Source organism: Scedosporium apiospermum (assembly GCF_000732125.1).
Source record: "Scedosporium apiospermum strain IHEM 14462 chromosome Unknown SEQ_SAPIO_0092, whole genome shotgun sequence".
Taxonomy (NCBI): Eukaryota; Fungi; Ascomycota; class Sordariomycetes; order Microascales; family Microascaceae; genus Scedosporium; species Scedosporium apiospermum.
In genome coordinates this window covers 152,054-171,213 of record NW_015971793.1, presented here as the reverse complement: position 1 = coordinate 171,213, position 19,160 = coordinate 152,054, and the positions used below count along the sequence as shown (strand labels likewise).

At 51.8% G+C, this 19,160-nt stretch overlaps 2 protein-coding genes and 3 pseudogenes across 2 annotated transcripts; 3 read left to right on the top strand and 2 right to left on the bottom strand.

Annotated features, from left to right (window-relative positions):
- Nucleotides 1–598: 598 nt before the first annotated feature.
- SAPIO_CDS4434 lies at nt 599–1,249 on the bottom strand (annotated as a pseudogene; the record flags this gene model as incomplete).
- Nucleotides 1,250–2,769: 1,520 nt separating this feature from the next.
- On the bottom strand, nt 2,770–3,849 carry SAPIO_CDS4433 (annotated as a pseudogene; the record flags this gene model as incomplete).
- Nucleotides 3,850–5,499: 1,650 nt separating this feature from the next.
- SAPIO_CDS4432 (uncharacterized protein) lies at nt 5,500–6,760 on the top strand (the record flags this gene model as incomplete). The annotated part of the gene is made up of 2 exons (XM_016786982.1): nt 5,500–5,700; nt 5,762–6,760. 2 exons carry the CDS (start codon nt 5,500–5,502, stop codon nt 6,758–6,760), a joined length of 1,200 nt encoding a protein of 399 aa, XP_016643327.1.
- A 2,040-nt stretch (nt 6,761–8,800) lies between these two features.
- Nucleotides 8,801–10,798, top strand: SAPIO_CDS4431 (annotated as a pseudogene; the record flags this gene model as incomplete).
- A 5,230-nt stretch (nt 10,799–16,028) lies between these two features.
- SAPIO_CDS4430 (Uncharacterized protein) lies at nt 16,029–17,868 on the top strand (the record flags this gene model as incomplete). The annotated part of the gene is made up of 3 exons (XM_016786981.1): nt 16,029–16,523; nt 16,597–17,048; nt 17,148–17,868. 3 exons carry the CDS (start codon nt 16,029–16,031, stop codon nt 17,866–17,868), a joined length of 1,668 nt encoding a protein of 555 aa, XP_016643326.1.
- Between the last annotated feature and the right edge of the window lie 1,292 nt (nt 17,869–19,160).

Sequence of the window (19,160 nt, the reverse complement as noted above, 5' to 3'; positions counted from 1 at the left end):
TTGACGTTCTTAAGTTCGACAAGCATTGCCTACGTCGGTTCGAGGCTACGAAGACTCAATGCGAGCAGAAAAGATAAATAAAGCATAAGCAGCTGTCAAAAAGGAAGCATAAGCAGAAATGTTATTCATCCCTCAAAACATTCATCAAAGACCTTCGTCCACAAGAGAAACTAGAACCTTGAAGACACTCGTTTGCGTATTGCGTTGTGATGATGCCGGACGTGCCCATGGTGGGCAAAGCGAATGCTGACAGTTCTTGCGATGGAATATGTGGCAATACATTGTTCTAAGTCGCCGAGAAGGAAGCGACCCACTCACTTGTGTCTTGTGTGTGATGTTTCGGTCAGGGGTGCACTGATCCATCTCAGCGTCACAGCTAATATTTGAAGACAAGTTTCGGTGTTTGGCACTAGTTCTATTCGAACCTGGTCGGTGGTATCAAAATGTTGTCAGGGTCTATGTACAAGAAAAAGATTAGGTTTACTAATAAAGTAGCGCGATTCCGCAGCCGTCCTCCTCGAAAGAAGTCTCATTATTTCCTCCGCTGTTCCCATGACAATCAATCGATCCCTCTTCTCATGTGTTGGTGAGTGGCAGCTTACAGGGCCACGAGCGCTGCCACGACGCCGGCGAGAGAGACGAGTGTCCTGCCAGCACCGCTAGCACCGTCACCGCTGGAACCCGAGCCAGACCCAGATCCAGATCCAGACCCGGAGTTGGAGCCGGAGCCGGAGCTAGAGCCAAAGCCAGAATCGGAACCAGATCCAGAGTTAGAACCCGAACCGGAACCAGACCCAGAGTTCGAACCGGAGCCGGAGTTGGAGCTATTCCCCGAATCATCATCATCGCCATCATCTCCGCCAACGCTCCCAAAGGTAGGGATAGTAACCCTCGAAGAAGTAGTGCGAGTAGGGAGAACATCGCTATCGTCATCGCTAGGAATACCAGTAGGAACGGGGATGCTGCCACCGCTGCCGGGGCGAGTCGTGACGCCACCGTCGCCAGAGCACCTCTTTCCGATGGGGCAGCATCCATACTCTCCGTTATCGCCGAGCTGGCATGTCGAGCTGAGGGGGCAGCCGCCCTTGCCACTGGGGCAGCAGGTGTATGAGATGGGAATGCAGCCGTCGCCGCAGACCTTTTGGGTGATGCCGCAGAGATCGTCGCTTTGGCGCTTGAAGAGGATGGTTTTGTCGCCGAGGACCGCGGTGGCGGCCGAGAGGAGAAGAAGAGCGAGAGACTTGTGCATGGTGGCGGTCTTCAAGGTTGTGAAGGGATGGAAGAAGAGGAAGCTGGTAGACGGGGATTGGTCGGGGTAGAGGGAGGGTTCCAAGGAGCCGACTGAAGAGAAACGTTCCGTGTAAGTTGGAGAAAGGTCTGTTACACAGATAAATAGGAATTGGAAATAGTTTTCAAGGAGCTGAGCCTCGAGAAGGAGTTGGTCGGAACACAGCTTCTCTATATATCGATCCCACAGCTCCCCCGTTAGGCAGACAAACTCCAATTCGCTTTCATTTCCCGTCTCCCGGTGCTCCCCGTGATTTTGATCTTCTCTCCATTGCTGGCCTGTCCCTTCGCCTCACACGCCACTTCAAATCTAACTCAGATAGGCCTAATGTGAGGTGGAATGTGAACCGCCTTACAAGTTATCCATGCAACGGTCCCAAAAATATCACCAACCAACGCAGAATCCCAAAATAATCAGATCCACAGACAATGTCTTGGCGCTCGCAGTCCAACCCCAAAGCAGGAAGTTCGGACTAGAATTCCGCCGGTGGACCTGTCAGCACTCTGCCGAGTCCTTCGTAGTGTCAATTGAGTTGGGAAGAATGTAACCCTCCGCAGCCCACCAGGTTGGAAGCTTTGACTCTTTATTTGTGTGGATCCGGGTTGATGATCGACACTGAGAACAGCCTAGCTAGCGAGATTTTAGGTAGGATCGCCAAGAGAGAGAGGCTGATGCCTTGGTTGCTGGCCCTATGAACGCGGGATGAACGAGACACGCGGGCCGAGGAAAGAAGAAGAGAGGAAGAAAGTGTGGCTGTTCCATGAAAAAACCATTCTTTGCTTCCAACTATTTTCTTGGTTTGCATGGGTCAGAGCTGCATCGCCACACTTCTGTCTCGTTTTCGGATGAAAAAGAGGCGAAGTGGAACTTGAGTCAAAGTCACAGTATGCATGTGGATAAGAAGCAGACAAGCTTTTTTTTTGTTGGCTTGACAGCAGACCAGCCTTGAGATATGACTGGAGGGAGTTCTGGGATCGGTACGAAGTAGAACATCTCGAGCCACACTCGATGTGGATCTGCCCTCCTCCTTGCTCATTTTCCTATGCCTTGTTTGCTTGAAGGATCTAGCCCATCTCGGTTCCGGGTCTCACTCCTGCATTCAGCTCTAATATCCCCTCAGATTAAAAACTGCACGCACTCGGAGATAATCTCAGACGAATGAATGTGAACTGGTGTCATTCTCAGCCGCGGTAGTTGACCGAATGCTTTCCGCAATGATGTCCAGATTAAGAGCTGAGAGGAAGTAACATCGAGATGGTGGAAAGGAGAGCAGCGATCCCGCCGGCTGTGTATACTACCTAGCAACTCGCATCAGACCATGCCCAGTCTTCCTGCAGACCAGCCTCGCCTGGCTACTCGCCATGCAGCTTCTCAATTTCTAATCACGGGGTGGTGTGCTGGTCTCACCCCGTTGTTGCCGAACGTTTCCTGTCGACCAACGCCTCCTCGTACACTACTTCGTAGTTTATTTCTCCGTTCCCTTAGCACCACGCATAGTAATAATTATCCTCCCACACAACATCCACGTGGTCCCCTCCCTTCCAACGAAGACAAGGAAGTCTCCCTTCACGAGCTTCAAAACGTACCTTGACCACCTTCTCGTCCTCGGTACCCATCGTCCTCACCGCGTCCTCTACATCGCCCTCAGGATTCCACACAACCACGCGCTCAAACCCCCAATCCTTCGCCTCCACAAGCGCGGCGCGCAACAGATCCTCGACCGCCGCCGGCCCATTCGCGACGATCCGTAGAACGCCTAGCGTGTCTTTGCCCACCTCGTGAACCCAGTATATCCAGCTCGAGCCGTCGGTCGTCACGGCGCCGTAGTTCTCAGGCTCGCGATGGCGTAGTTTCCTCGCGACGAACGCGTTCCTCTCAAACTGCCAATCGATCTGCTTAAAGGTAGGTAAGAAAGCTACTCTCGTCCTCCCGTCGTCGCCGGGAAATTCTTCGAACCTCACGGTGAGCTTCGCAATGTCCTTGTCGCAAAGCGGCGCGATGTCCTCCCGCGAGAGGAACTTGGCGCCCGCGGGCATCGTGGGCTGCGCTGCGGCTTCACCGCCTAGGAAGGAGAGGGACACCTGCAGAGCGGGAAAGGCGTCCCAGCCGTATCTGGCATAGAAGTCGGGTCCGATGCCGCTGTAGAGAACGCTGAATTCGCTATCCTTGTCCATCGCCTCCTGCAGTTTTTGGAGCATCCAGCCCGCCATGCCCTGCTTCCTGTACGTTGGGTTCGTGTGCACGGCCGCGACGCCGTAGGCTTTGACTCGTTGCACGGAGGTAGGACTTTCGGCATCGGGGGCCTTGACAAGGGCCGTCTTGCCGACCGCATCGACGGCGCAGATAATGTCCTCTGGATCTCCGCGCCGGTGCACGACGTAGAATGTGCGTTCGGGGCCCCTGGGGCCGAGGAGGGCTCCCCTCTCAAGGTGGTCTTCGAGGCTTAAGGGGTGAGACCATGAAATGCTGTTGATGCGCCAGGAAAGCTCCCGCTGGTGAGGGGTCGCTTCGGTGAAGACGACCTCGTCGGGGGTGATAGGCTTGATCTCGCTGGTGGACATTTTGGGTGATGCGGAGAACGATGTGTCACAATGCAGGGAGGAAGATGGAGCGGGGTTTAAGCAGCCGACTCAAGAGGACAGAAGGATGTCTGCGGTCGTCTTCGTTGATGCTGCAATGGCTTGGAGGGGATTCCAATTTGAGCCCGCACGCATCCACATTCTGACTCATCTGGGCTGTGGGACTCTAATTCACATTGTTGGTCAAAATTGATGTGAATTTGACCCAATCCCCAATGCGCAATGTCAACGTCAGTTGGGCCGTCGAGTCGTTCAGATTGCGACTTCCCCAGACTTTTTCCAGTCCGGCATCACCACTGCCGATAACCGGAGAAGATTCTCGCCATCAACAACATAGCTATGATGAGGTTAGGCAAACGAGATGAAATCTCCGAATATATTCAACATGGAATTGAGCTCACCGTCACGCAGCCAAGACTTGGAAAGAAAATTCTATTCTTACTTGCTAGAAAACTCAATCAATATTCCAATTCATCTCTGAGATATCAATCAAGAACTAACCCCTCCTCGTCTCCATGCCTCTATGCCTCCACGCCTCCATGATCTCGGCACATCCATGCAGATCCCTTCCGGCAACCTCGCAAACTTTACACCTCCAATCTTTGCCCTCAGAATCTGTTTCAAACAGTCCTTCTGTACGAAGTAAACGATCCTCAGTTCGGAGATTTTTTTTACGGCCCAGATCCTCTGCCCGTACGTAAGCTAACTTCAAGCATAAACCAAACCTTTCACTCTCCAAGTTTCCAGTAAATGTTTGTATATATCACGTCCCCAAATTATGCAACCCCGCATGAAACCTCCATCGAAACCACTTCCTTGGCATCTTGGTCGTCGCATTTGGTTAAATACGGATGAAATCACTGATTCCCCAACTTTCCCCACGCCCAACTCGTTTATGCCAGATGGCGTCTTTCCTCGCTTCGCTCTCGTGGTTAAAGCAGACCACTGATATCGACAACCCTCTTGGCTCGGCACACAAGCCCCCGAAAAGATGGGTATCTGGGTGTACATCATCGCATTAACGGTTATGGCCGAGTCTACGCCTCGTCCTTGTTCCCATGCGCTCTGTAGTGCGGGAGCCTAGTAATCCGGACCGCAGCTGCATTCCAATGCCGCGTGGCCATGGGGGGGACCTCTGAGTGCCGTGTAAGTGCCAAGTCGATATCCAATATTATTTGAAGGACGCAATAGATTCTGGCCCTGTGTCTCTTGCGGACAGTTTCCATAGTTGCGTCGCCCTGCCAAGGAGTTAAATAGAACGCTTATCATATAAATTTGATCGAATCTAAAAGTCCTTTCGTGATATACATTTAGAATATTCTCCGCCATCACAATATGTCCCGTCAGTATGAGGAAATGACGGCATCCATAGATTCTAGATCCCGGCTTCATGAGCCGAAGCGGTCATATAAATTCCTTTGCCGTGCGTCAACTTGATTCCCGGAAACACTTTTTTTGCAGATACTCTCTATAAAGACGCCGAAAGAAAACGGTTTTGGGCAAATCGAATGGGGTTTCCTGACCGCTTTGGGTTGCGAATTTGGCAAAGGTGAAAACCGGTGACCATGACATAGCCTTTCCGAAGATATGACGGGGAGCTGAGGAAGGCAAACGAACCACATTTTGGAAGCAATGGCACGATCGTATAGAACCCTCAAGGGGTACCTCGCGCTTCTCCTAGTCACGTTGTTCACAATATCTTCATCGGCGCCAGCGTCGTCCCTCGAAGCAAGGGGATCATGGACGGGGTTATCCTCCCGCGAATTCACCGAAGAGGGATGCCGTCCCATCATCTTCATCTACGCCAGAGAGACCATCGCTCCCGGTAACATGGTATGCAATATCCACCCTCGGGGATCAAAAACTACACAATAACTAATACCTCGACATAAAGGGCTTCTGGGTAGGTCCCGAGATATCAAACAGACTCAAGCTCTACTTCGGCGTCGACAACGTCGCTACAGAAGGTGTAGACTATCTTGCCTGGAGGGAAACCAACTTCTACAAAGGAGGCACCTCCCCCTTCGGCATCTTCCTCATGCAGGTCCTCCTCACCAAAGCCGTAACGCAATGTCCCACCTCCAAGATCGTCGCCGCCGGCTACAGCCAGGGCGCCGCAGTGGTCCACCGCGCCGTTCAATATCTCGACGAAGATATTCGGGATCGCATTACTGCTGTCGTCACGTTCGGCGATACCCAGACTCTGCAGGATGGCGGGCGTATCATCGGCTTCCCGCTCGATAAGACACTGATTATCTGCAATGTGGGAGATATTATTTGTACGGGGACGTTATACGTTTTCCCCATTCACCTCGATTATACGAAACGCGTGCCAGAGGCCGTGCATTGGCTTATCTGGAAAATTTTGTCGTCGTATTTCAATCCGCCGATTACGCCTTGGTATTGGTGGCAGCATCCACCTCCGGGATGGAAATTACCGCCAGGAGAGGGCGACGGCGAAGGCGACGGCGAAGAAGGGGACGATGATGAGGATAGTAGCGATGACGACAACCGTTGGGGTACAATGCTTCCCCCTCACTTGTCCATGTTTCCCTCCATCCCGGTCGGTGACCCCGCTCCCACCGTCACGGTCGGCATCCCTCCGGAACCAACGGAGCCGGACATCAGCGACATCTTGTCCGATTACCCCGAACTCTCCACGATCCTTACGTCACACTTCCCCGGCTTCGAAACGGAGCTTCCGGAGGCCCCCACCGCAGTCCCGACTCATGACCCCAACTTTGCCACGACAACGACCACTGTCACGGTCACCGTTACTATTTCTCAGCCGATTGGGTCTGAATGCCCGTTGCCTGGAGAACCAACGGATGAAGCTCTGAACCGTCGTTCAGGAGATTCCCACGGCCTCTCTTTCTGGAAACGGTGGTGGTGAAGGAATGATAGCCTTTGTTAATCTCCACTGGGGGACCATGGATATCTCGAGGGATCCTTTTGGGGTGTGTATAGAAATACCTCTTTTCTTTTTTCTTCAACAATAGCGGGGACTTTGGTCGCGGCCGTGTGTATTTTCGTGTCGTTGACTAGGAGAATTAGACTTACAAATGTTTGCTCAACTGTTCATGATCCAAATTCGAAGACCTTCCTCTTGCTATCAAGCAGTTTTGTTTTTGACAGACTTGATCACACACACCCTGTATGTTTCTTCAAGCTAATTCCATTAGTGAAACCCTTGTGGCGCCGTTCTCAACCGATCGCCGCCCGAAGAAATATAAAGATGAAATCGATATCGGTCGTAATCGATGACCACTCCAACTAGGATGGCCGTGATGACGTCGTGAGAGAATCGAGGCCACGGTCTCCTATGCGACAAGATGAGTGTTACGCCTCAGTGGACCTGTTTTCCATCTTGGGTACACAAGACTGAAACGAGGAAGAGAAGTTGAACTAAAGAAGCCACTCGGCTCTAAAAAGGAAGAAAACAAAAATCCACAAATAGATTTCTCATAAAACCGACAAAAGCCAATCCAAACCGGAGTATTTAATTTTTTGCCAGCCCAAAGGTCAAGAATATCTAAGCGATGCATGGCTGGTCAAACAAGCAAATGGGGACAACACATAAAAAATTAAAAAATAAAAATAAAAATAAAAAAAGCAAAAGAAACAGGGATGTACTCGTAAATATAGTGTTTGCATCTCACCACTCTCCCGCGTTTGAAAAGGAACATTACTCGTTCCCCAAGCTTGTCGTGTAAGACGTCATGTTAACTTGTTAAGTGAACCCTTGACGATCCTGCCCTGAACATGCCAACTCAGCAAGCGGCAATGATCATCATTTTGGCGTCGAGGCTTCTCGCATCATGCTCTCCCCCGGCATCTTGAGGAGGGGGTGTGTAGGCTTTGAAGATGGCGGGTATGAAAAATAAAACACCAAGAGAACCGGGAAAAGCAAAGGCCAGGGCGAGGAAGCAAATCTTTTCAATCTCGGTATGAGAGGGGGTGTTGTTCTCCATCTTCGTCTGTCCATCGCGACCGGGAGGACGGGCTCCTTGTCTCACACTCCCCCCGTCGGGAAGAACGCCACAAGGTCTCAAGTTTCAGCCTCATCGGGAATTAGAGCATGTGCCATGAAGATGATTGTCTCTGATTTCCATCCTATTTGTCCCCCGCCCCGTGATAATGGTAGTGATGCGAGTGCTTAAAGCGACCAGGATTGAAGAATCGTGAAGAAAAAAAGGAAGCAAACAGCGCTAAGCCAAATCGCGACAAATCATCTTCGTCTCACCACTCTGCGCGCCGCATCCAACCTCCCCTCTTTTCTTTCTTTCGTTTTTGTGTTGCCATGGCATGCAGGAGTGACAGTAGCAATCCTGAGAAATCCTGGAATCTTGGGGCTTTTTATCCGCCGAACCGTTGGCACGGAGATCTGGGGTGAGGCGCACCCAGTGGTGAACGCCCCCTATCCTCCACAAACGCCTTGTTCCTCTGGCCAGCCAGGACAGCCATCCTCTCTGCCTAGGTCGAGGCTGAGCCCATCAGCTGGCAAGCGAGGTTGGTCGCCGCATGACACCAAACTGCGCAGAACCCCGCCGTTCAGGACTCCCAACATTACTTTTAGGCATCGACCAAAACGCTGGTTCCCAAGACACGCTGGATAAAACGTGTCAAAGTGGGAAAAAACAATACCAGAAAAAGAAAAAGGGGAAATTTTTTGGCATGATTTGACAGCAAGGCCGTGAACGCAACTGCAGAAACATGATTCAAAAAGAAACAGCGAATCCATAAGCAGGACATGCAATGAAACTTGAGCAGACATCCTACCTCTCGCATCCTTCAGCCCCAGGCCCCACTTTCATTTTCACTTCTCATCCGATCTAAGTGAGGGATAGAGAACAGGGGAGAGAAAGAGAGAGAGAGAGACAGAGAGAGAGAGGGAAAGAAAGAGAGCGGGTATTATTACGACTCAACCACAGTTATGCGACTCATCGACACAGACACTCTCCAGTTACACTTCTTCGCCGGCGATGTTCCGCCCTACGCCATCCTATCCCACACGTGGGGCGACCACGAAGTGACCTTCCAGGACATGGAAAGGGGCCCCAATTTCGCCTCGCACATCCCGGGGTTCGCCAAGATCGAGGACTGCTGCAGACAGGCCAGGCGGGACGGTTACGCCTGGGCCTGGGTTGATACCTGCTGCATCGACAAGCAGTCTAGCGCCGAGCTTTCCGAGGCCATCAACTCCATGTACCGCTGGTACCAGCATTCCGCCCTCTGCTACGTCTATATGGCCGACGTGGTCGCCGACGCCGACAATGTTTCTGTCCCAACCTCCCTGAATAGTCTAGTCTCTGGCGAGACCCTACGTGAAGGGAAACACTTGCGGCGCCTTGGGCCTACCTTCGTGGCAAGTCGGTGGTTCAAGCGAGGCTGGACTCTGCAGGAACTGATTGCGCCGCGACTGGTCGAGTTCTACGACAGAGACTGGGTCGAGATAGGTACCAAGGCCAGTCTGGTCTCGGACCTGCAGCGTATCACTGGTATTCGCGCCGAGGTCCTGCAGGGTGTGTCTCCCGGTAGCATCTGTACCATAGCGGAGCGCATGAGCTGGGCATCCAAACGGGAGACCCAGCGGGTAGAGGATCGTGCATACTCGCTGCTTGGCATATTCAACGTGAACATGCCCCTGCTGTACGGCGAAGGTCAGAATGCCTTCATCCGCCTCCAGGAGGAGATCCTGAGGAGGTCCGAAGACCTTTCATTACTGGCCTGGCATCTCCCGCGACTGCCTAGCTCCTATTCCAGCGTGCTCGGCCCAGATCCCTCGGGCTTCACTCCTGTGCTCTTTACGGCGAATGCGCCCCTGACCCAGCGCGATTCAGGTGGAGGAGGACCGCAGCAGGGACTGACCTGGAAGGACGTGCAGAGAGTTACGCCGGATGTCATAGCAGATCCAAAGGCCCGGTACCACTTAACTGTTCCATTGCGATATGGCGACGATCCAATGCCCCCACCGACAGTGACGAGTCGCGGAATCTTGGTAACGGTGCCGGTCGTGGAACCTTCAAAGCTCGGAATTACGAGCCACCCCAACGACTTGTTGGCGTGGACGTTCCTCAACGCTCGCAGCGGCGTTTCCCCGGACGAAGGCGTCTGGCTCTGCATCACACTGCGAGTAATTTCCGGGGATGGCAAGCCCGGGGGGCGCCACCGCGATGGGGAGGACTATCTCGTGGTCTCACGCCCGGCCCCAGGTATGGTCCGGGGGGTGATATGTATCCTCCCGAGGGACATCAAACACTTCAATTGGAAGAGATTATACCTCTCCTACGGCTCCACCCCAACCCTGCCCCGCACCGAATGGTCTACCAACTACCCCGCCGATGGTTTCCCCGACCGTCGGCCCCTTGGGTTCCTCTCGAGTTCCGCAGAATCCCTGACCAGTAATGTCCTTGTGGTCCGTCTTGGTGGTCCTAGTCGCATCTCCCTGGATGCCCACCGCCCCCCAGAATGGAGAATGGCCGAAATAACGAATGGAACCCACTACATGTATATTCCAATCCCAGACCCCCACAGCAGGTCCCCGGACGAGAGCAAGCAGACTTCAGCACAAGAGGCCCAGTTCCGGTGCAGCTACTATCCGGGGAATTTGCCGGCCAGAAAATCCGCACAGGAAACTTTCCTCGTCGTGTTCTCAACTTACTATCAGGGGCTCTCGCGGAGATTCAGCTGTCGGGTGCAAAAGATCGGAGCTGACAATGTCCGAGAGACTTCTCCATCCGCACTATTGCAGAAGGAAGGACACCTCACGCCTGTTGATCGGGCCTGTCTCGTGCTCGATAGTGGCGCTGTCCTCGAGGTGGCGCTCAAGGAGACTGTGCATCTCATACGTGAGAACTGCCAGTTTGTCGGCGTTACTCTCACGATAGTTGTCAAGCCTCAAGGCACACGAAAGTCGCCGCCACCGTATTAGGGCAGCAGAGAGTCGTTCAGTATTCACACACCCCCTATGGGGGAACCAATAAATCGGCGAACTTAATTCAGAGTATCGCCGCGGACTAAAAGACCTGTCATTATCGTGTGATGTCCCTTGTCAGCATTTGTCAGGGCCACTGGGGGTGAGAGATGAAGCGTCCAGCCAGTTGAGAACAGTACTTGTGGGCGAATGTCTGTCTCATTGCCCACCTTCCATTCTGAGGACGCCTGACATCACGCTGCAGACAGGCGGAATGTTTCCTTTCCATTTCATGTGTTAGTCTCTTACTGCAATCAAAGCTTGGTCTGCTAGGGCGTAAGCCTACCTTGGTATAGGCAGCGATTTCTTAATGAACCCGGCTTGCTGGAACGTACTGCACTTCGCCTCCACTCCCTCGGCGTCCTCGGCGTCATTGCTTTTGGCGTGAGGGTCCATGAGGCCAGGAGTGGTGTCGTCGACCACATTGAGAATGGGGGCAAGGGCTTCGAACCCTCCAACCTTCCAAGTGCGGAACTGGGGCCACTAGCCGCTAAGAAAATCCTGTACTAGAAAAAAATGGCCGGAGGTAATGCGTTTAGCATTTTGTTCTGGAAACAAAATCGACGGGATCGGATGTGGGTATGCTATTCGGCCAGACTTCTCCAACCAAGCTAATTGCATGTGGGGGATGGTGTACTTCTGGGACCGAGCCTACGGAATAGAGTGGTCGCGCCGCTCTTAGTCCCCTTTTCGGAAACCATTACCGATCGAAGGGGACTTCATCTAGAGCATGGCAAACTTGAAGTAAAAAAAAAAAGCCGAGCAAGGCCGGAACAACTCGAAAGCCGTCTTCTCCGGCTTGGTGGTGCCGTGCCGGGGAGGGGTGCGAGATGTGATGCAGTTTCGATCTTATTAAGGGTAGATTTTTTTTTCTTTTGCCCGTTCTCTTCTTTTTTAATAGAAACAGCCACAGGGGTTCTCACCTTAATTTAGCGTCAAAGACCTGAGCTATTGGTGGACGAGACTGTCAACTTCCGGGCAACCTCTATTGGCACAACTAGTACCAAGCAGTTTAGTGTTCTGCAAACTCAGAAGAAGAAGATCAGGCAGGCCAACTCAGACCGAAAACCTTCTTCCGACATCGTGATCACGAGCTCGGAGGAACGACCGAGACGAGGCGGGGCTTTGTTGTCGGGAGGCCGTCAAGCCACGGCCGGGCAGGGGAGATTCTAAGCTGTTAGTAATGATGATGCTACGTCTGCCAGGCCAGGCCAGGCCAGATGACTCCCTTGACTGCAATGTTTCTCGGTCAATCCCTGCATCAGCGTCTGCGCAAGGGGGGATACGCTCATGAGATGGCAACGTTGAAGAAGCAAAAAAGTGCATGGAATTGACTAACAGCGATTGATTGATGTGGGCACTGACTAGGGTAATGAAGCGGAGGTGGCTGACCAGGAGTACCCGGCTGCTTGTGTGGACGACTTCTTGACAATTGCATTGTTACATCGAATGGCCATGGCAGCATTCGGCGACGGCGACGAGCTTGTTGGAGAACCCCCCCCCCCCCTTCTTTCATCTCTCTTCTCTTTCGGGGCTATTTTCTCTCTGGAATTTCTTTGTCGTGCTACACGCATGTTTCTGCTGGAGAAAGTAATACATACGAAGTAGTGGCAATATAGGGCCGAAGCGCTTTCTGGTCCGTAGGTGCCTCGTCCTGCCCGAGCAGGCAAGTTAGTAGTCAGTTGCTGCTGTTGCGTGGAGCCAGAGTTCGCTGTATGCGGGTTCCGACATTTTCGTCATCGGTTAACAGAGATGAGAATCCTCTCGTGGCCAAGCACAAAAAAAAACAGGTGAGCTTGTGAGCTGGCTCTCGATGCAGGATGGGAGAATGACCCAACCCTCCTTCATGTTGAGGTGGGACTGCTACTGTAGTAGTGCCGGAGAGCTCCGCGCGGGTATTGCAGGTAATACAGCATGATGGTGGTGATGTCTGTACCAAGGAAAGAAAAAAAAGCCCGGACATCCAATAGTTTCCTCCCAAGCAGAATGCAAAAATGGAGGGGTAAAAGAAAGAAGACTTACAAACCAAAATCTCCATCCCTGTTGGTGCGGAGGGACCCCGGCAAGATCTGATTGAATGTGAATGGCGGAGAAGAGGCTCCCACTAGCTGGAGGCGGTGGTGATATCCGATTCGACGATGGGGGCCGGAGAAGACCAGGCACTCGGTTTTTTCTCTGTCTCCCCTCTCCCAGTCATGTATCGCTAATATCACGCGTGAGATTTTGGGCCGATTCGGGGCCACTTGATGCTTACGAGATGACCTCCTTCTCGTTGTCGCTGTAACCCGGGGCCGAAGACCTGCTCCTTCCCATCCGGCATGCTCTAGGTCCGAGCACGAAGGGTGCTCCTTCTCCCGTACGGTTGCACGAGGCCAATATGATGTGTTTACTTGTATTTCGTGTATGCATATACATGGCTGGGGGAAGGGGCCTGGGCGTGCCCATTTGATACATTTGATACATTTGATCCGGTCTGAGCAGGCGCTACCATGGTCTCGGACGTATTATCAGTCGAGCTTGAGCACTGGGCCTGAATAGCTCCCTGTTGAACTGTTCAGCAAGCGCAGCCTCTGTCAAGGACGGTTATTCGGCAGGAGGTTCCAAGGTTCCAAAGTACGTGTTAAGGAGTTGAATTACAGCATAGTACTCATATACATTGCCGGTACCTAGGAAACCTTCTCTACTTCGTATGGAGATTGTCGCCCGTGTGGAATGTGGAATGCAGTGTTGATGTTTGCAAGCTCCATCGAATGCTACTCTTACTGTCGTCTGGCCATAGGCGAGACGGAAGTACATTTCCCCAAGGTTACGTCGGTCGTACGTGGACCGCGGAATTGAAAGTGCGAACCCGAAGAATAATCACTTCCACGACTAGAACTCCCTGACACCTTCCCTAATCCTGGCCAGTCGGCGCCGATCCCCGTTGGAGTGTAGGGAAGCGCTCCTGGGAAGAGTCTCATAATGATAGACAGGATTGAAGTAGGTGGAATTCCAGCGCAGAGGAAGGGACGATCAACCTAACGCACGCACATCAATGGCGTTTTCAAGGGATAGAAGAGAACTAAGAATAAATCAATTCTAAACCTTGTTCCCATGGGGGCGTGCGAGCAATATTCCTCCGTAGCGTGTGCCGATCTGATATGGGGAAGGTCAAGGGAGAGTTAGCTTGGTTGAGATCACTGCTCGGTTCCGGCCCAACCTCCCAGTCATGACCGCCAAGATTTGGTTCCACGTGAGGATTCATCCCTGGCAGAAGACTTGAGAAAACAGAGATATCGAAGGGCTCATGCATGCGCTGCTTCTGTTTTGTCGTCATGAGTCTGGTACGAAGGCGTGGTTTTGGTACCTAGATCCACTGATTCTTGGTCGAGCATGTCGTACCATTGTTCAATTGGACAAGGTTTGGCCTTGATTCCAACGTCAGCTGGCCAAAGAAAAGCATCAATTGGAGTACACAGCAGATTCCCTGTAATCCGACCATACCTGGCCAGGCTATTGAGCCACGAATTGGTGAAGCTTGAGTCAATCTGAGGACCCGCCTGGTGTTGTATCGATTGATGTCAACTCTTGATTGATGTCAACTATTGAATGCAGCACAGGCTGTCTAGAGCACTGAGTTGACCAACTCCAGCGCCCTACAGTGGGTTAGCCGTCGAAACCAGCGTCCGCTTACAGGGCTTATACTGCCGGCAAGAGTCCAGACGGCAGTGGTCTGGTCTCGGACAGTTTTATCCAGACCGTGCATCTCGCGTGCCAAAATATCACCGAGTATTAACCCATTTGGCGCCACTCCCGTCCGCCTGCCATGTCTCAGCCAACCAATCAAGGTCTAGACTCAATCCCTTCTCGGCGCTTCTCTCCACCCCAAACTAACCCTACTGCCACCTACTTTCGACGGACACCCCCCCCCCCCATATCACTCCCTCAAGGGAGTTAGAGAAAAACTAAAAAAAAAAAAAAAAAAAATGAAGACGAAAAAAACTTCATCCTTGTTCCTTTTGAGGGGTGTATCCTGCCCAGCTCCACTTGTCACTCCTCTCTCTTCTTCGGGGTCCTCCTCCAGATTGGCGCCATTACGTCTTTTTGTGTCGCAGTCGGCTTTGCTTCTCGTTCAAGGTCTGTTAAACAGAGGGACGAATCCTGGGACAGTCAGGGCTTCCACTTCCCACACCCCCTTATGCGAAGTAAACGCCCCTTCTCACGCCCCCTCGCCCCTCCATTCATGGTTGTCCCCTGCCCCCTCCACAGTCCCAATCTCTCCTCCTCGCCGCCCCGCAACTTCGATCTCTGGTTATAGTCTTAGTGTGGTGTGGGATGATACAACGTTAAACTTCTCTACAAAGGGTTGAAACCACGCGCAGACATTTCAACCTACCCCAAAGCAGGAAGAACCAAGCACGCATCTCACCGAGGAAGCTACATAGCTTCAGAGCGGAGGAATGCATATGTCATCCTACTCTAGTGTAGCTCCGTAGAGCTCCAGCCATTGTCGTTCGAGGACCATGTACCCTTCTCGGTCCTACTACGTCCGTATCTACCCCTAAAACATCATCGTACAGTTCCGAAGTCTGGAGATGCGGAGACGACGCTGGAGGGAGGTAGTAGTCCACGTATTGTGCGAATGGTAGTAGTTCTCTTAGCGTGCAATACGGGCGGCGAAAAAGAAACCCGACAAAAGAAAAGAAAAAAGTGGAAAACGAAAAAAACGAAAAAGAGCGATAGAAATGTGTAGCTAACGGGACGGGGTGTGAAGGGGTGGGAAAAGGAAAGTCCAGGGAAAAGAAACAAGATTGCTCCAGTTTGTCGGTTCCTCGTGCCTTGACCACGCCAGGGTTCAATGTTCCTCTCAATTGTCAATTGATACAGTATTCATCCTCCGTCTTCCGTTTACTGCCGTGCTATAATGCATGAAGCCCGGCATGATATTAAATAAGGCCCTCTCCCTCTGATCGCCATCGCTCTTTCCTTTCAATATCGGCTCCGAAACAAGCTTACCTCTCCATCATTCCTTCCTCCAACTCCTCCAAGGGCCTCCTGGCTTACTTTATATTTACCTTTACCTCTCCCCGCCTCCCACCTTCAACTTCAATACCTCCCCTAATCTACCCTACCGTCAAACACAACTTCGTCTCAAAACCGGTCGAGGATCTGTCAATCCAAAAACACACTCGCCGTTCTATCATTCGACATGTCTGATAAGGCAGTAGACAAGGAGACGGCGCACGGCGCTGATGGTGTTGTGCTCCAGCCCACCGACGATGTCAACAGGATCGAGGCCCCAGTCACGTGGAAGGCGTATATGATCTGCGCTTTTGCTTCCTTTGGCGGTATCTTCTTCGGTTACGACTCTGGATACATCAATGGTGTCTTGGGTTCTCAAATCTTCAAGGATGCAGTCGAATTCGAGGGTGCTAAAGAGGTCTCGGAGAGCAGAACCTCGCTCATCGTGTCTATTCTGTCTCTGGGTACCTTCTTGGGCGCTATTATCGCTGGAGATGTCGCCGACCGAATTGGCCGAAAGTGGACCGTCATTGCTGGCTGCTTTATCTACATGCTTGGTGTTGTTATCCAGATGATTACTGGTGAGGGTGATGCCCTTGCCGCTATCGTCGTTGGTCGTCTGGTTGCTGGTCTTGGTGTCGGTTTTGAGTCCGCCATCGTCATCCTGTACATGTCCGAGATTGTGAGTGCGCCCCAACCCGCGAGCCAGGTATCGTTCCCCCGTTCCGGTCGCTAACGTTTCTTGGTTTTCATAGTGCCCCCGCAAGGTCCGTGGCGCTCTCGTAGCTGGCTATCAATTCTGCATCACCATCGGCATTCTGCTAGCTGCCTGTGTCGTCTACGGCACAAAGGAACGCGATGACACTGGCGCCTACCGCATCCCCATTGCCATCCAATTCCCCTGGGCTCTGATTCTCGGTGGTGGTCTCATGCTCCTTCCCGACTCTCCTCGTTACTTCGTCAAGAAGGGCAGGATTGAAGATGCCGCCCAGGCTCTCTCCCGCCTTCGAGGCCAGCCCAAGGAATCCGAGTACATTCGTGCCGAACTTACTGAGATTGTCGCCAACGAGGAGTACGAACGTGCTCTCATCCCCGATACGACCTTTATTGGCAGCTGGATGAACTGCTTCAAGGGTGGTCTTAGCCACGGCAAGTCCAACCTTCGCCGCACAATCCTCGGTACCTCTCTCCAGATGATGCAGCAGTGGTAAGTTCTTTTCTCTACTCCCTTACTCTCCGAGGCGCGATACCTTTTTTTTTGCAATTGGCGAAGTATTCTCGACTGACGAACTAATTTCTTTCATAGGACCGGTGTCAACTTCATCTTCTACTACTCAACTCCCTTCCTCCAGTCGACCGGTGCCATCGAGAACGTCTTCTTCATCTCCCTCATTTTCACTCTCGTTAACGTCTGCTCCACTCCTCTTTCCTTCTGGACAGTCGAGAGGTTTGGTCGCCGAACTATTCTCCTCTATGGCGCCCTTGGTATGCTCATCTGCCAGTTCATCGTCGCTATCGTTGGTGTCACTGCCGGTTTCAACCACACCCATAAAGTTCCCGACCCAACCGCCGATGATGGATTTAAGTCGATCGCGAACAACATTCCTGCTGTCAACGCCCAGATTGCCTTCATCGCCATCTTCATCTTCTTCTTCGCCTCTACCTGGGGTCCTGGTGCCTGGATTGTCATCGGTGAAGTTTTCCCTCTTCCCATCCGATCTCGCGGTGTTGGTCTCTCTACCGCCTCCAACTGGCTCTGGAACACCATCATCGCTGTCATTACTCCCTACATGGTCGGCGAGAAGCGGGGCAACATGAAGTCTTCTGTTTTCTTTGTCTGGGGTGGTCTGTGCACATGCGCTTTTGTCTACACCTACTTCCTTGTCCCTGAGACCAAGGGCTTGACCCTTGAGCAGGTTGACAAGATGTTGGAGGAGAGCACCCCTAGGACCTCTGCGAAGTGGCGACCTACGACCACTTTCGCGACCACCATGCATATGGAGAAGGGCACCGTGGAGCATGTTTAAAATGCCTACGAAATGATGCATATAAAGAAGCGAAGCGAAAATGAAGCCCAAAGATATATGTGGGCAAGTAGAGGTTAGGAGCAAGATGCGAACTGGGTTCCGTGAAGGAGCTGGACCCTTCTCAGTCTAGTTTTTACCCATGAGCCCTGTTACATTATACCCCCAGGTTATGACTGTGAGATGATGAGTTGATGGCATTTTCTTTCTTTTCTTTCTTTTCTTTTTGCAAAAGGGTTCTTTTTGTGAGGCGGGTGACAGCTTCATTTGTGTTTTCCTCTTCTTCGGTTACCAGTCCATCTACAAGTTCTTACCTCTCATTGAAACCTCTTTCACCTGTTTCTATATAATTCCCCTTTTGTTTGTTAATAAACTATCTCGAACTCTTCGACCATGTCTCTTATTCTCCTCTCTTTTGATACGCACGTAATGGTTCGGAAGCGCAGTTATGTTGATGCCTATGTTGATGCCGCAGAGCTATTGCGTTTCAATCGTGAGTGATATTAATTGGGATTCAAATGCGTGTGCTATCAAAGCTGTCACAGGGAGGTAGTTCTAATATGTGTGCTCTATATTATCGGGCTTACGTTGCGCTTGCGCTGTCAACAGATACCAAAGACGGGTTGCACACTTTGATTATCTCCCCTGCTCTCAGCTTGCCTCTCCGAACGGCTCCTCGGTCCCGGGACTGCCATGCAAGAGGAAAAACGGCCAGACGGACTGTTGGTTGGCCGGTTTGTGCCCACGGGGGAAACCGCGCCGTTTTTATTCACCCTTTTTATTGGGATCGAATCGATGCGGGAAAAGGGCGGTGATGTTGCATTTAGCCTGGGGAATGCTGTGTGCCCTCCCTGAGAAAGGGAGGATTTTTTTTTTTTTTCTTTTTTCTCCCTTTCTTTTTCATTTCTTCCATTTTACGACGGCCAAAATTCGGCGAGGTCAAGGGAAGGGAAGGGCGATCTTCTGTTGTGTTACCACTCTATTATTACATTACTGATGAGGGAGGGATAGGAGAGCAGGACGTCAGGGACACCTGCTGTTGAGAGAAGCGACGAGAGAAGAGGCTCGGTCGGCATGCTGCACTCGAAATTCCGATGGGATGGGGTGCATAGAAGAGGGGGGCAATATAAGGAGGAACTCAACGGGCCTTTTTTTTTATAATGGAAAGGATTGATGTTATCAGAAATTAAAGTTTGTATTTTTTTCTTATATTTTTCTTACTTTATTCGCGAAACGGAAGGGATGCCATATTGAGATATCTGTTTTCCCCTAATGTTCTTCTGGTGAACAAGCCA